Below are 15,267 nucleotides of genomic sequence, written 5' to 3' on the forward strand. Positions count from 1 at the left end.
TTAACCAATTTACATATTGTATGAAATTTAGAATGTAGTGCACTGCAGATATTTGGCATCTTTTTAGGTGAAGATGAATTGAAGCCAAAGTTCAAATTTTCAAGAGCACGGATCTGGAAAACCAAACCTCCGTTTGAGCTGAAAACCTAATCGATTGGTCACCACCAGCTATTGATCAATCGATTAAGTTTTCAGCTTAAACGGATGTTTGGTTCTTCAGATCCGTGCTCTTGAAAATTTGAAGGTTGGCTTCGATTTATCTTCACCTTAACAGCTTTTCGTCCGGGATAAGGCTTGATTGTGAATGGTCAAAAACGTGGTGCATTGAAGATTTCACACTTATTTTTTACGAGACGAATAGGCTTGACAGCGACTTATATTTCGAATCTCTGATTTTAGTCGGTAGACAACTCGTAGTTTATCAAAACCACAATTAAGCTTCATCCACAGTTCATGAAGAACATACTATCTGAAATTCGTTGAAGATTTTTCAAATGTCTTGGAGGTACAAAACAAATCACTTGAAGCATATTTGGACAAAATTTCGAAGAAAAATATTAGAAAAATCTTAAAAAAAATGAAAAAAATTCAGAAGATTATTTGTGATAGAATCCAAAATTAAAAAAAAAATCCCAAGATTAATCTTTGACACAATTTATGAGGAAATAAACCTTTCCTTTCCCTTCAAAATTAAATCTAGAACGCCATTGTTTTTTGACAAACTCGAGATAAACTGAATTAGTTGAGTATTGTGCATTAGTTAATAGAAAATGATGCCTTGTACACTTAAAATGTTTACATTTCAACTGAACGTTTCAATAAATCGCGATTGTTAATAACAATTATAGCACTCAGTGACGCCTTGTTACCTGGCTACCTGTTCTTCGAACCTAAAATTTAGTAATTCTGAACTTCCGGCTTACATTCCGAATGAGTTATGTTGAGGTTTTTTCAGAAGATAGGTTTATGATTCCTACTTTAGTCGAAAATTACATTTCGATGGGTTTTCGGCATTCAGTCTATACAGATCATAAACGGATTTTCGTTTTACACCATTATGATCTTTATAGACCCTGAAAGTCGAAAACCCATAGAAACATAACCTACATCATAGTTGATGCCTGTACGCCGAAGATTACTACAGAAAGTTCACAAGCATTTCATTGCTCAAGTGTATCAGTCAAAATTTATTCGAAAATCTGGTCAGATTTTGGCCCAAAATCGTTTCCTAAGTTTTATCGAACTCTTCTTCAAAATTCACCTAGGAATATTTTACATTTTCCGTTGGAATCTTTCTTGACACTTTGATTTCCAAATCACACTGCACTAATACGTGTTTCTTGCTGTTTGACTTTGAAAAGTTGACCCAGCTTTTAGTTTCTTTATCGTCAGATCACGAAAATTGTGACTTTAGTGATCATTTTTCTCAAAAAAAAGTGACTTTAGTGACTCTTTGTTGCAAATGGGTCGAAAAAGTGACTAGGTCGAAAAAAGTGACCAAGTCACTAAAAAGTGACCAAGTCACTAAAAAGTGACTCACTACCAGCCCTGTAATTGTGAAAAACATCAGATTTGATCAAATTCCATCCATTAAGCAAACTTCTGATCTTCATTTTTCAAGGAAACCAATATCCAATAAAACTCTTTTGGAATTGCATCATACATGACCATTGGTTTCAGGACATTATAGCGCATTTTTAACAAAAAGTGGGACAGACAGCGCTTCAGAATGCGGAGCCGTTCCGCCGAATCGTTGAGATGACGCAGCTAATCAAAACGCTTTCGCAGTCGTCCGTCCACCTGATCGAAGTCGATGTAGGTAGGTCATTTTTTTCCACAATATTTGATTTAAGGGGGCAGGATCCGTCATTGATTTCGGAATTTTTAAAAGCAGTTTTTTCGTTCAAAATCAAGAAAATTTACAGGAAAATGTGTTCACTGTATTCTATTCTCCAGCCGAAACGCAGTGAACACATTTTCATCGAATAATTTTTAGTTTTGAACAGAAAAACTGCTTTTGAAATTTCGATGATGACGATGATTACGATGACGGAGCGTTGATCGTTAAAAGCGATCCAAACACGTGTTAAACAGGAATGAAAAAAACTGACATTCTCACCGGCCAAATTAGAAAAAATAAGGAGCCGTGCGGTCTTCCTTAGCCTAGTGGTTAGAATCCGCGGCTACAAAGCAGACATGCTGAAGGTGTTTGGGTTCGATTCCCGGTCGGTTCAGGATCTTTTCGTAATGGAAATTTCCTTGACTTCCCTGCGCATAGAGTATCGTCGTACTTGCCACACGATATACGAATGCGAAAATGGAAATTTTGGCAAAGAAAGCTCTCAGTTGAAATTTGTACGCGTCGTTGATAATTGTTGCTAATTCATCTCACGATTTCCAATCAAAGAAATCAGTTGGTTTTGCACTGACACAGCTGAAAAAGTATCAGCATACTTTATGCATGTTAGCGCGTACAGTGATACTTTTTCAAGTCAATATAAACTATCAAGACTGAGTTTTATCACTTTGAAATGCAAGCTGAAAAGTCATCCATGTTGCCAAAACGAATGACGGGCTACTTAGCCTTAACCTTTACGTTACCGGCCTCCGACAAGGCATTTTCCAACAGCTGCCATTTCATCAATTTCCATTCGATTTTTTTGAAACTACCCTCAGTTTACTTATAAAAAGTTTCAGTCATTTGTCATAAATGGACAATTCTGTATTCGGAACCATGTCGGAGATATTCCGGGTTGTACTGGGGTCACAAGGGTGCCAAATTCGGGAAATGTGATTTTTTTTTTCAGCTACAACACTAAAGTTTCTATGTAAAACGAAAGATAATGGTTATTTGTCCTAATTTCAACATAATTTGAATAAATGGACCGTTCCGGAACATCGTAGCCGGTTCCGCCAGGGCCAGTTTGGGGACATTTTCGTTTCATGTCCAAAACATACCGTGCGACGTCTCAATCTTCATGAATTCGGGAGAACATGTCATTAAAGCAAGAATAAACTAAATTTCAATAGATGTGGCCACTCCACAGCACCTGACACAGGTTCCGCCAGGACCTCTTTGAGGACATTTCTGTTTTTTGTCGGAAACATACCGTGCGACGTATCAATCCTCGTGAATTCGAGAGAACATGTCAATGCAAGGAGAAAAAATCCAGAAAGACCAGGTGTGGCCACTCCAGATCCTGGCACAGGTTCCACGAGGATTGTTTTTAAAGGAAAGCCAATGTTAAGGATTGAATTTAGGGTTCTCTGCAGCTCATCCGGGAGGTACATGGTGGTAGATCAATTATTCCGTCTTGGCGTTGGTATCAATGTCTTGCCGGTATTTGTCTGTCAGATGGCTGGGTCCTCAATCCAACACAGAGGCAACAGCACATACAAAAACTGGAGAAAAGAACACAAGAGATATATTTTTTTATAAAAGACAAGTGAAGGAAATCGTACATTGCCACCATATACAGTATTGGAAAAAAACATTTGCAACTTTTTCGATTTTTCATACAAAATGACCAACTTTGGTAGGCTATATCTCAGTTATTTATGGACCGATTTGAATGAAATTTTGGCAGAAAATCAGACATAACTTGAATTTTAACATATATTTTTGAGTGATTTTTTCAATCATAAGGTCAAAATCAGTAACGGTTTGACTAAAGTGATTTTTTATGAGTGATCTAACTAAACATTTTGAAGGAATAGTATCATGGTATCTTCAGCAAAGTTGTAGATGTTAACGAAATAAACAAGTTTGCTGAAGACAGTTTTTGTGTAGGGCTATCAGATTTTGAGATAAATAGTTTTGAATTTTTCGTCGAAAATTACAATTTAGTAAAACCGATATAACTTATAAACTCGTGATTGGAAAAATTATTCAAAAATATATGTTGAAATTCAAGTTATATCTGATGTTCTCTGAAAATTTTATTCAAATCGGTTCATAAATAACGGAGATCTAGCTTACCAAAGTTGGTCATTTTGTATGGAAAATTGAAAAAGTTTTAAATGTTTTGTCCAATACTGTAAATGAGATCGTGGGTGCACAACACATCTCCAGCTGGGGGTTGTCTACCTCGGGCCTCAAGGGTGTTCAAAATTTGCGCTGTGGAGGCGTTCATATCCGGGTATTGGGAGACTACGTGATCGATGTCATCATAACTGGACCACGCCTATAGCAAATATTTCTAACCGCGAGGTTATTCTGGGCAAATTTGTGTCTAGCGAGTACTGGTTGACATCACACGAATGAAATCCCGACTTACATTCACCACGCTCGCAAGATAACTCTAGGGATTATGGAATGTAACCAACGTCCCAGTTGGTCATTTAGCCAATCGCTTTTTCAATTGTTCAATACACTAAATGAAAAAAATAATCGTGTGAAATTCTTCTATCATAAATCACACCTTCCTTAGCGTTCACCAACCAATACGAAGGTAATACTGTATGATCGTCATTGAGCTCAACCCATCTTCCTACTAGAGGCTTTCATTTGTGCCGGCAGGTTGAAATGGGCTGAACCACAACGTTTCCGAAAAAAATACTTAATACTTGAGCCCTTTTCCAATGTATTCAGGAAATGCTAGTAACACTTACCTGGTTAACAATAGAACCACTTCTTTCCCAAAAGTATGTGATACTTCACCGTCAGCATTAATCAACAGCAAGTGGAGCACGATTCAATTTTTATGGATTTTTATTTGTATGTTTTCCTTAACTTCTGGAACGTTGTTTGCTGTTAGTTGCTATCATCATCTGAGAAACGCTCACTTTTTTGGGGTAGTGCGTAAACATGATCTTCGCGTTTACGCACGGCCAACAACACTTGGCGCCATTCCACTTCCTTCCTTCAGCCGGGGTGGTATAGCTTACTTCGACTTCTTGTTCTTAATCTTCTTCAGGTAGAATTCCAGTTCCTTACCTTCGAGGATGTAGCCATCGGCACGACCACTCTGTCCAGGGCGGGAAGCAATAGAGGCTGTGTTGCAAAACAGAAACAAAGGATCGATTAGAATTATTATGTTTAACGAGGTTTTTTTTTATCTAAATCTTTGAATTAATTGATCAGTGTAACTATGACAAAGCTGGGATCATTTCTCACGGAAACGGTTACCGCTCTCAAAACGAGATTAGTAACCGCATGAAGCCCTCTGTCGAGGGTGTGAGTCGCTTTAATTGTTATCATCATTAAGAATAGAACTTGAACCGATTACAGGGCTGGTAGCGAAACGTGGTGATTTACTGCAGATTATAACTCTTTTTCTACATGCATTTTCGGTATGAATCTATAGACGCCTAAATGTGAACAGGCAGACACGTGATTTGTTTGTTCTATAAAAATTTCAATTAAAAAGAAAGAATAACTAGAGACAGGTACACTAGGGCAGTTCAAGATTTGAAAATGTTTGCAAATCCTATCTCCCATACCTTTCATACCATCCTAACCATAATAATAGTGTTCCGCGAAATTTTCAGCTTTTTAGGTGGTGATTTAAAGGTGGCCCAAAGACAATGTAGGAATTATATGGAAATTACTAAAGAAATTTTGAAAAATGTTCTGAACACATTAGTAGTGTAATGTAAGTAAAAACTGATCATCCCATAGTGGAAACTCTATCTTTAAACCTTAATGAAGGATGTTGTTGAAGAAATAAATCTCTTTCGAGCAAATTTTGTTTGGGATTTTTGTAGATGTTTGCAGGGCTAAAATCTCAAATGAAGCTAAATAATAGCAAACAAACTCATGAATACCTATCTCTTTTCCTATCCGTCGGATTGAATTGCCCTCTTCAGCAAATTTCTTTATAATAGTTTGAAGAATGAGTTTTTAATCTTTTTGATTTTTTATTATTTGAATATCATCACAGTCACAATATTTGCACACCGATTCAAGCATTCTCAAACTGTCATGTTCGATTGGCTCCGATAGTTCTATCCCAATGTCGTATAGAACAGGTCCAGTTCTTGGTATGTGTTTGCTTGTATTAGTCACGAAAAAGATGTAAACAAAACGATCAGCTGATGGTGACAAGCCTGCCAAAAAAAATGTTCGCGGTTCGCCAAACATGAAGTCATTTTCGGCAACTTCGTGTACTTTCGGCTCTCCGAAGTTGGCAACATCACTAGAGTTCGTTAGCATGCTGTCTTTGCCTATTTGTGAGTGAGCAAAAAAAAAAAACACTAAGCATAAAGGCAACGAAAAATGAGCGAGGAAGATGCGACACAAAACACAACGGAGGAAAATTCCATAAAAAGAGTACCATCACAAAACCGCGAGGCCTGTTTTGTTCGGACGGGCCACCCAAGAGTTTTTTTTTTCTAAGTATGAATTAATGTGAGCATTGCTTCTATGCAGAGTACAAGAAAAAAATTTACTCCTGAGAAAAAAAAAACCTCGAAATCGCCTCATTTTTGCATCGCAGAGAAGCTTCGGTCTTCGAGTCTTTGTAAGATCTCTGATGATTTTCTTCTCGGTATTACGTCCTCACTGGAACAGAGCCTGCAGTATAGTGTGCTTATGAGCACTATCACAGTTATTAACTGAGAGCTTTTTTGCCAAAGTTGCCATTTTCGCATTCGTATATCGTGTGGCAGGTACGATGATACTCTAGGCCCAGGGAAGTCAAGAAAATTTCCATTACGAAAAGATACTGGACCGACCGGGAATCGAACCCAGACACCTTCCGCTTGGCTTTGCTTTGTAGCCGCGGACTCTAACTACTCGGCTAAGGAAGATTTCTGGTTTTGTAAGTTTCTTGGTGGCTTCTAAGCATGATGGAGAAGTCCCTTTAAATATTCATTTAAAACATTCACCATTGACTTATCCCTGACAAGACTTTTGATGAATTTATGATGGATTCCTGGGAAGATGCTAAGAGGATTTTTGACAAAATATATAGCATAATCTTTTTCTCTTTTACGCTCATGTTGTCTGTAGAGTACCATCACTTTTCGACGAATTCAACATAAACCGATTTATTTCCAAAGTTTAAACACCGCTCGACTTTATCATAATGGGCATATTATTGGCTTTTTCGGTGAACGGTGAACTACTCAAAGAGAAAGGAAGTAAGGAAAGTGATGAAAGAACGAACATGGGTCGAGGCTATAAATTTTTGCCTGCCTAGTGTTAGTAGTGACCAACACTACAGCATCTATCCGTTCAAGACAAGGACGTTAGGCAACCATTTGTCGGTTGTTAGACAAACTGTGTTTTACCTTAACGTGTATGTTTCCAGCGAGATCACATATTTTCAAACAGCAAAGTGATCCATAACTGTGAGGCCTTGGTAAAACATCCAATTGTGATTCTTTTCATTTTATGATTTAATGTTCGAAGTGTTGAGGGGTGGTCTTTAGATTCCGTTGCATTTTCCTGTTGGGCGAGCGACGAAATCAAGAACAATCGTGTCCGGTTCGCGTTGTGCGAAATATATTCGTGCTCAGTCGAAAATGTATTATCAACTGGTGAGCTTGTTTCATGGTTATGATGACACATTTTATCGTTGCAACGTTACGTTTTTACTATTTTCAAACAAACTTTGAATGATTCGTCACTACAAGTGTCGACATGAAAAAATCTTATTCCTGTTTCATATAATTTTAATGCCGTAATATGGGTAACATTGATCGAAATTACCCTCCTCGTATAAATTTGAATCCAGATTTTTCGATGAAAAATTTTCAATGCATAAATCGTGCGTTTCTCATTCTTACTTATAAAATTTGAGGATTTTAAGAAAATTAAGTTTTGTTCAACATTTTGAAATTGTGGTTTATACGATTACGGATGATACTATCAAAGATTCATGTCTCACATGAGCTCTTCTAACGATATGAGAAAGAAAAATGCTCTTGGTATTGAAAACGGTGTGGAGACCCATTTCGTTGGTCACCCTATCACCTGGTTGGAGTGTAGAGAAAACGTCAGTTGAAAAATAATCGAAAGAATTGTAACGCGTGAAATCGAACGGCTAAAAAAAAGGTTATAGTTTTAATCGTCTGCCTTTATTATCAATCGTTCTCGTGTCCGGTTCCCACAACGGCATTGCCGAAAACGATTCCATTGTCAAAATTTTCAATATTGGACGTTCAAATAAGCAAAATTAACAAATTGGTTTAAATAATGCAGAACTTACTTAGGAAATTGCCTACATTTAGGCGTATTTCTCGGATCGATGTGTTTTTAGTTTTAAAATAACTCAAAAAGTAAATGACCTGTAAGAATTTGGCCCCCAGGGACCATGATTTTAGTAATTTTGTGAATAATTTTTACTTTTCCGCGTTAAGCCTTACAGTCACCCCACAGTTATGGATAGCACACATATGGAACAGAGTTGGATTCAAACGGGAACATCTCATCTAATAAAGTTGCAATTACGCAGAACACATTTTACCTACGTGATCTATACATCTGTACAGCATCGCAATCAATTATAATATGCGTAAGCATATTTTTTCCGTCCATAAGAAATAAATTGTCAACCGTATTCCCTGAAGCGTTGATTCATAACTGTGGGGCTTTGAAAACCATACCACAGGTATGAATCAAAGATGAGGCGATTCCGAAACAAACGCCAAAACGTATACTTTTACCACAGACAAACAGACGTAACACTGACGAAATTTCCATCGACCACTCATGTAATAATCATTTCAAATTCGCTATGTTACAAATCTCACACCCAGAGGCGCGCGCATCGTTTTTCTTCGCGTTTGATGTTTCACACTACCGCCATCTGCCGGTCTTGTTGCACGAAACACCCTTTCGTGTAACATGCTCACCAGATGATTATGGTGTAAACTGGGCGATGGAATTTGAAGAAATTTGTTCCAACTGTTACGTCTGTTTGTCTGTGCTTTTACTAACACACCGAACATACCATCAGGGCTGTTACAAAAACTTCAAACTATTATCCGCGAAAATCGCGACTTCTAAAATTCGATCCGCGCCGGGAAGTACCAGTCCGCGACAAATAAAAAATCACTCAATTTTTTTTATGTCGATTACATGTTTGCTCATGAGAAAAACAATCATTTTCGATACCTGAAGTAATTCTCTCAATCTTGACTTTACGCAAAGCAAGTGCTAATTTTACTGCGCGTATTTTGCCAAACACTGCGGGGGCATAAAAGGTGACCTTCATTAGCCATGCGACAGGTCTAAATTTGAGGAGCTTCATAGAGGATTAATTAAACATGTGTTAAGATGAAAATAAATCGAAGCCAAACCTTCAACTTTTCTCCAGCGCGTGACCCATCGATCAAATCAAATACAAATTGTTTGTCAAATATCTAAAAAAGATCTTGGAATATATATATATATTCCAACTCGTCAAAAATGCATTTCACAATTCCCCGATGAATTTATTTGGCCAAGAATATCGCCAAGAACTAAAAAAAATCTGCCCAAGAATACCTAAAGGACCTCGCTATTTTTTTTATCCATTAAAGATCTTCCTAATTTGTCGAGAATGATTAAAAGAATTCACTGTAAATCTGCAGAAATTCACACTAAATTAGGGGCTTCATAACCAGGGCTGTGAAATGTCATGAATTTCATGTGACTTTGACATTTGAATATTGCTAATATCATCGCTCCTAGTGGAAAAAGTCATGGGAAAATGTTTTTCCCGATGACCTTTTCCGAATTACTATCGGTTGCCAATATTTGCTAATGCGATATTTCGCATGCAAGGGTGCAATAAGCATTTTAATTTTTCCAAAATTTTGACATTTAACAGCTCTGTCATAGATTAAGGACTATTCAAACTATAAATACAGACAAGACTTCATCCTGAATCAATTGGCATCAATGGAATTCTTAATAAATTTGCCCGAAAGGATAATTTCTAGAATCCACTAAAAACCTTATGAGCAATCTACCAATTACCTTTTTAGTGGTCTCTCAAAGAACTTTTAACAAACTGGCTAATTACTGGCTCGATTCCTGTGGAGATCCCTGCAAAAATCTTATCAAAAATTTGCCATGAATCGAAATGGAAATCTATCAAGCATCTCTCCAAGAACATTGCCACGATTCCTTAGATATCCCTCTAAGAATGTTGATGTTTTATAAAATCTCCTTTGATTTTTTTCAATATCTTTCCGCAATAAATCTACGAAGCATTTCACAAGAAATCGGTAATAAGTGTTAGAATAATCTACAATCGAACAATTCCCTAGGAAACTACCTTTTTTTTTTTTTTTGGATTTTGATAAAATAAATAACAAGTTTCGAGTTTTTTTGTTTCGTCCATATGCTTGAAATTGTTGTTCGTTCAAATTGCCGAATTTTTCCCAGCCTTTTGTATTTCCTTTTTTTTCGTTTTTCCGGATTGATGGACACTCAAAGTCATTCGACATATTCATAGTCATTAGCAAAAATTCTTCTTGAATGGTCAGAGAAAACTTCAATTGACAGAAATAAAATTAGATTTATCATACGGTAATCTTGGCTTGGAAATGTACTTAATTCATATATTTTGCAAACCAGACATACTAGTATTATAAAAATTGACAAAATAATATAAATAATCCATCAGAATGTCTTCTTGCTTCAACACCTCAAAAGTCGTGCTGTGGTATTTTTAACAAAATAGTGAAAAGCTTGCTATTCGTACTCAGCATCAGCTAAACGCTTGTGGTGGTAGCCAAACGCGACTACCGGAAGGTTAATTAGAGTTATAACTTCCAAAAAATCAAGACAGCTGCAACATCAACGATATTTAAATATTTCTAGGAAGCCAAACGAACTGGAACTCCAAAGTTATGTCCATCAAATCTTAAGATGTATTTATACCGTAAGGACGCCATTCACCGCTCATTTAACAGCATTTCAACACATTAAATTCTGTCAAAAATCGGTTTTTCGAAATTTTTCGCAACTTTTTGAGCTAGACGCAAGCTAAAACATTTGTTTTTGTAGGAAAGAAGTTGAAATGTGAACAACGTATAATGCTACATGCTACCGTGTAAAATGTATGCGAATGATACATGTGTAGGGCGCCATTCACCGCTCATCCCAAGTATGAGGCTCTATATACACAACTAGTTGGAACTAATTTACTTTCATTAGCTGGTTGTTACCTTTGTACTATGCCAAACGGGGTAGACCCGGTACAACAACATATTGAAGCGTGGCAGCTTAGAAGCATTTTTCGATCTGCCATAATAAAATCATTGCTCAACTCATGTTTACCGCCTTAAACAGCCTAAAATTATTTTTTTATAAATAGTATATAATATTAAATCATATGAATTTCATTCTGATATATTCCATTCTGGTATACTAATATATGCTGATGACTTTTATTGCGAAAATTGGTTCAGATTTTTCAAAATAATTCAATGAGCGGTGAATGGCGTCCTTACGGTACAAAAAGAAAATCCTAAAGAAAATTATGGCCACATAGCTATACTTGAAGAGAGATGTTCAAAATTTTCTGCACATCCAATATAATTAAAGTGTGGCTCTTTTTTCGTAACAGAAATTCGCGACTTTCGCGTTATGATTTGATAAATCCGCGATTTTCGCGACAAAATTTTATGCACTCGCGATTTTCGCGACTGGCGAAACAAATCCGCAACAAATCCGCGAGAATCGCGAAATTCTCGACTGTTGTAACAGCCCTGCACCATTCGTTTACCTCGCAGGTAAATTGCTGTTAGTGTTTTGATCCATAATATGAGTCGATTTGATCCATAATAGGGATCATTCTCTCCTACTGATCCACATCTGTGGGGTGGACATCGTTTGAAATTTCTATCGAAATCGACACTTTTTCGTAAATAACCGGGAATTTTGAGATGTATTCTCAAAAACAACTAGATTCTGCAGTGCCAGGGAGGTAATTTTGTTTTGTACAACGTCACCATGTTCTTCAATCATATTTTGTTCTAAAAAATGACCCTTTGTTGTTCCATAACTGAATGAATGAATGAATTGTCTTTATTATCGAGACTTTCAGCTCTTGGCTGGTTCGTCTCTTCCTGTTCCAGAACTGTGGGGTGACTGTAAAACTGGTTTTGGACTTACGTTGGCGGCTTTTCAATTTTACTCCCATTTGACAGCCGCGTGTCAACGCGTCGGATTGTCTTTTGCAGCATCCTACTCTCTGCTCAACCTAAATCTACACTTCACACAAATTTCCTCAGAATTCATCAACATTGATTTATTTATGATTATATTTGACTACTCTTCCAACAGGTCGTTGTTTCGATACCCGCTGGTTGAGGATATTTTCGAATTTTCTCAACTTCCCAGGGCATATAGCATATAGCCTGCAACGCGATATATTTATACATGCAACAATGGTCAATCGGCAAAGAAAACTCTCAGTTAATAACCATGTAGATGTTCATAAAAACTCTAAGCTGGGAAGCAGGCTCTGTCCCAGTTGGGACTAACGCCAGAAAGAAGAAAGAGACTTGTTGTCGGGAAACTTTTGTTGAAAGGCAACAAGAAGACTTTGAAGTGACCAACTTTAAAAAAAAATGATTCGCTACCAGCCCTGCAAATAGTGATTTGAAGCAAAAACTAAAACTCACCCAGCAGACGTCCAGCGTTGAACTGTTCCTCCAGGGCGGGGTCCAACTTGGCGGTCTTCTGTCGCTTGACGTACTTCTTCATGACGCGCTTGCTGCGCTTCTTGGCCAGAACGTCCTCTTCGCCGGCCTTAACTTCACGCTTCTTGCCCAGGGGCAGCAGGTAGTGGCTTTCGTACCATTGGCGGAACGGAGTGGCATCAATCACGATGATGGCATTCTTCACCAGGGTCTTGGTTCGGACCAACTCGTTGTTCGAAGCATTGTACACGACGTCGATGATACGAGCCTTGCGGGCGGTTCCTTCCGAAGCCCAGGCAAAGTTTCCGGCATCCAGACGGAGGGCACGGAACTTACGGTTTCCACCGCGAGTGCGCACAAAGTGGACACGGGTAGCTCCAATCTGGAAGAGAGAGGCGGCATTCAAAATCAGTAACCTACAAAGTCCGGACGAAAAATGGGCATCTTACCTTAGTGTTGGCAGCCGGGCGTCCCAACTCGTACTTCCTCTTCTTGCGGATGGCGGCCTTCTTGCCACCAGTGGCCCGCCTCTTGTGATAGCTATCACGGCTTATACCTGCAAAGGCGAAATCATCCGGTCAATCACAATCCAATCACCAGGCGGCAAATTCCAAACATTCAAGTGTCAAAATATATCGGAAACGCGTGCACAAAAACTATCACTTTTTCTCCCACTAAATCAACTCGGATTTACACTTCACCTACTGCAAACCACACCGCTTACTTCACGCTAAAAGATGTCTGCTTTTTCACCGCCATTTCCGACATATTTTCACTGCTTTTTCGAACATTTCCAATGGAACGCGATCAACCAACGACTTACCCATCTTGATGTGTTGATCGAGAAAGAAAGAGGGCTAGCGACCGGAAGAGCGAAGTTGGCTGCTCTGGAAATCTGACAGCTGACGAGCGGTATTGCCAACCGTAAAAAATAAAACGCTTCGCGAAACTCGTCTAAAAACGCCATCGAAAAACAATCCCGAGCAAAAGAATTTGTCAACAAAAGTTTTGGAACACAATTTGAAGTAATTTACATATTTTTCTTTTTTCCTCGATTTATTATGCTTCTCGAGAATTTTTAGCATTTCGATCACTTTCTCTTTACTTCTTGTGTTACGCGCCAGGGTCTGGTGGTAGTTGGGCACTTTGCGAATCTTTTCTAAAAACCGCAGACCCTCGGAAAAGTTGCGCGCCGATCGCTCATGCGCCGAATAGTCCATTTTACGAGACGTTTTTGAACAGCTGATCGCTCATTTTATGAATGAAATTTTGACAGGAGGCGGTGCCGTAACGTGTGGAAGTGCCAGCAATATCATCAGTGTTGTCGTTTCGTAAAATGGACTATTGTGATTAGTCAAAACCTGGGAGGGAGACACTGATACTACACACTAAAGCTAAGTATGCTGTTTCGCTCAAGAAAAGTAAAGAAATTCCTTGACTGAAAGGGTCAAGAAATTTCCTACAGAGAGCCCCCTTTGAAGTGACATTTCTTCTCAACTGCATACTGCGATCAGAAAAAAGTGATTTTCTTGACCATTTCTTGGGAGAAATTTTCCACGCATCGAGATAGGCGATTCCTTTTCTTGTCAGTAGCAAACCAGCCTTAAATATGCAATAAACTTCAAGATAATTCTAGCTCGCCAACAACAATCAAGGCTGGCTTGGTTAAAATCACCAGTTTCGTTTTGATGTGTGCCTTCGGTCTATCCGGACCAATATTGAAAATGGGCCACATTTCTCTATGCATTTAATTTTACTTATTATAGAAAAAGAGTAAAAATATGCATGTTTCACTACTGTTTTTTATTTTAAATCAAAAAAACTATTGTGACATAGCTTTTGGATGTGTGCAAACTAAATCTTATCTGCTTTTTTGTCACCTTCAACCAAATGCAAAAATATGCTTTAATTAATAAAGCGCTTTTATCATGTTAGTCCATTGTTTTAGTAGGCGGGTCACACTGACAGTTCGTGACAGCAGAATCTCGGCTCACCTTGAAGCACACAAATTTCGTATTGGTTTCTCCCTCCCAGGTCAAAACGATTTAAAACGCTTGCTACTTGAAAACAAGAAGGTACGAACATTTTTATTCCATATGTTTTTTATCGATTCAACTATTATAATCGCTGTCCAGTTTAGGATTGAAGCCCTAAAAGTGATTCACTTCCTCGGCAAGGCATTTTGAAATTTCTGTATTTAGTTTGGGTTCATTCACTCAGGCAAATTAATTATCAAAATTCATCAAATCCCCCTTATGAAGCATTAAAAAATATTTAAAACTTGATTTCATAAGTCTTTTATTGATTTCATATTATTGAAATGACAATCATAATCAATAATGAAACTAAGCTTAATGGATGTATGCAAGTTTCATTGCGCGCCTTACGATTTTCAGCAATAAAAAACATAAAACCTGATTTCATAAGGCTATTATTGAATTCATAACATTGTAATGACAACCATAATTAGGAAATAAGCTTAATTTAATGGGAGTATACAAATTTCATTGCGCGCCTTATGATTCCCATTGCTGTCATTACTGTGAAAAAGCTATAAGGTTGTTATTATGAAAACATAACGAGCATTGTGTTGAAAGAGCTTACGCTGATTATGTTTTCATTAACAGTTGCATCGTCACATCGACAATTTTTATTAGTGATTTTTGATTGTTTAACGATGTGTTC

At 37.8% G+C, this 15,267-nt stretch overlaps 1 protein-coding gene across 1 annotated transcript; it reads right to left on the bottom strand.

Annotated features, from left to right (window-relative positions):
* Window positions 1-4,688: 4,688 nt before the first annotated feature.
* On the bottom strand, window positions 4,689-13,523 carry LOC5570139 (40S ribosomal protein S8). The gene is made up of 4 exons (XM_001653071.2): window positions 13,406-13,523; window positions 13,032-13,138; window positions 12,565-12,964; window positions 4,689-4,993 (listed from the first exon to the last, which is right to left on the bottom strand). Exons 1-4 carry the CDS (start codon window positions 13,407-13,409, stop codon window positions 4,884-4,886), a joined length of 621 nt encoding a protein of 206 aa, XP_001653121.1. The 5' UTR covers window positions 13,410-13,523; the 3' UTR covers window positions 4,689-4,883.
* Between the last annotated feature and the right edge of the window lie 1,744 nt (window positions 13,524-15,267).

Source organism: Aedes aegypti, chromosome 3, assembly GCF_002204515.2.
Source record: "Aedes aegypti strain LVP_AGWG chromosome 3, AaegL5.0 Primary Assembly, whole genome shotgun sequence".
NCBI classification, from domain to species: domain Eukaryota; kingdom Metazoa; phylum Arthropoda; class Insecta; order Diptera; family Culicidae; genus Aedes; species Aedes aegypti.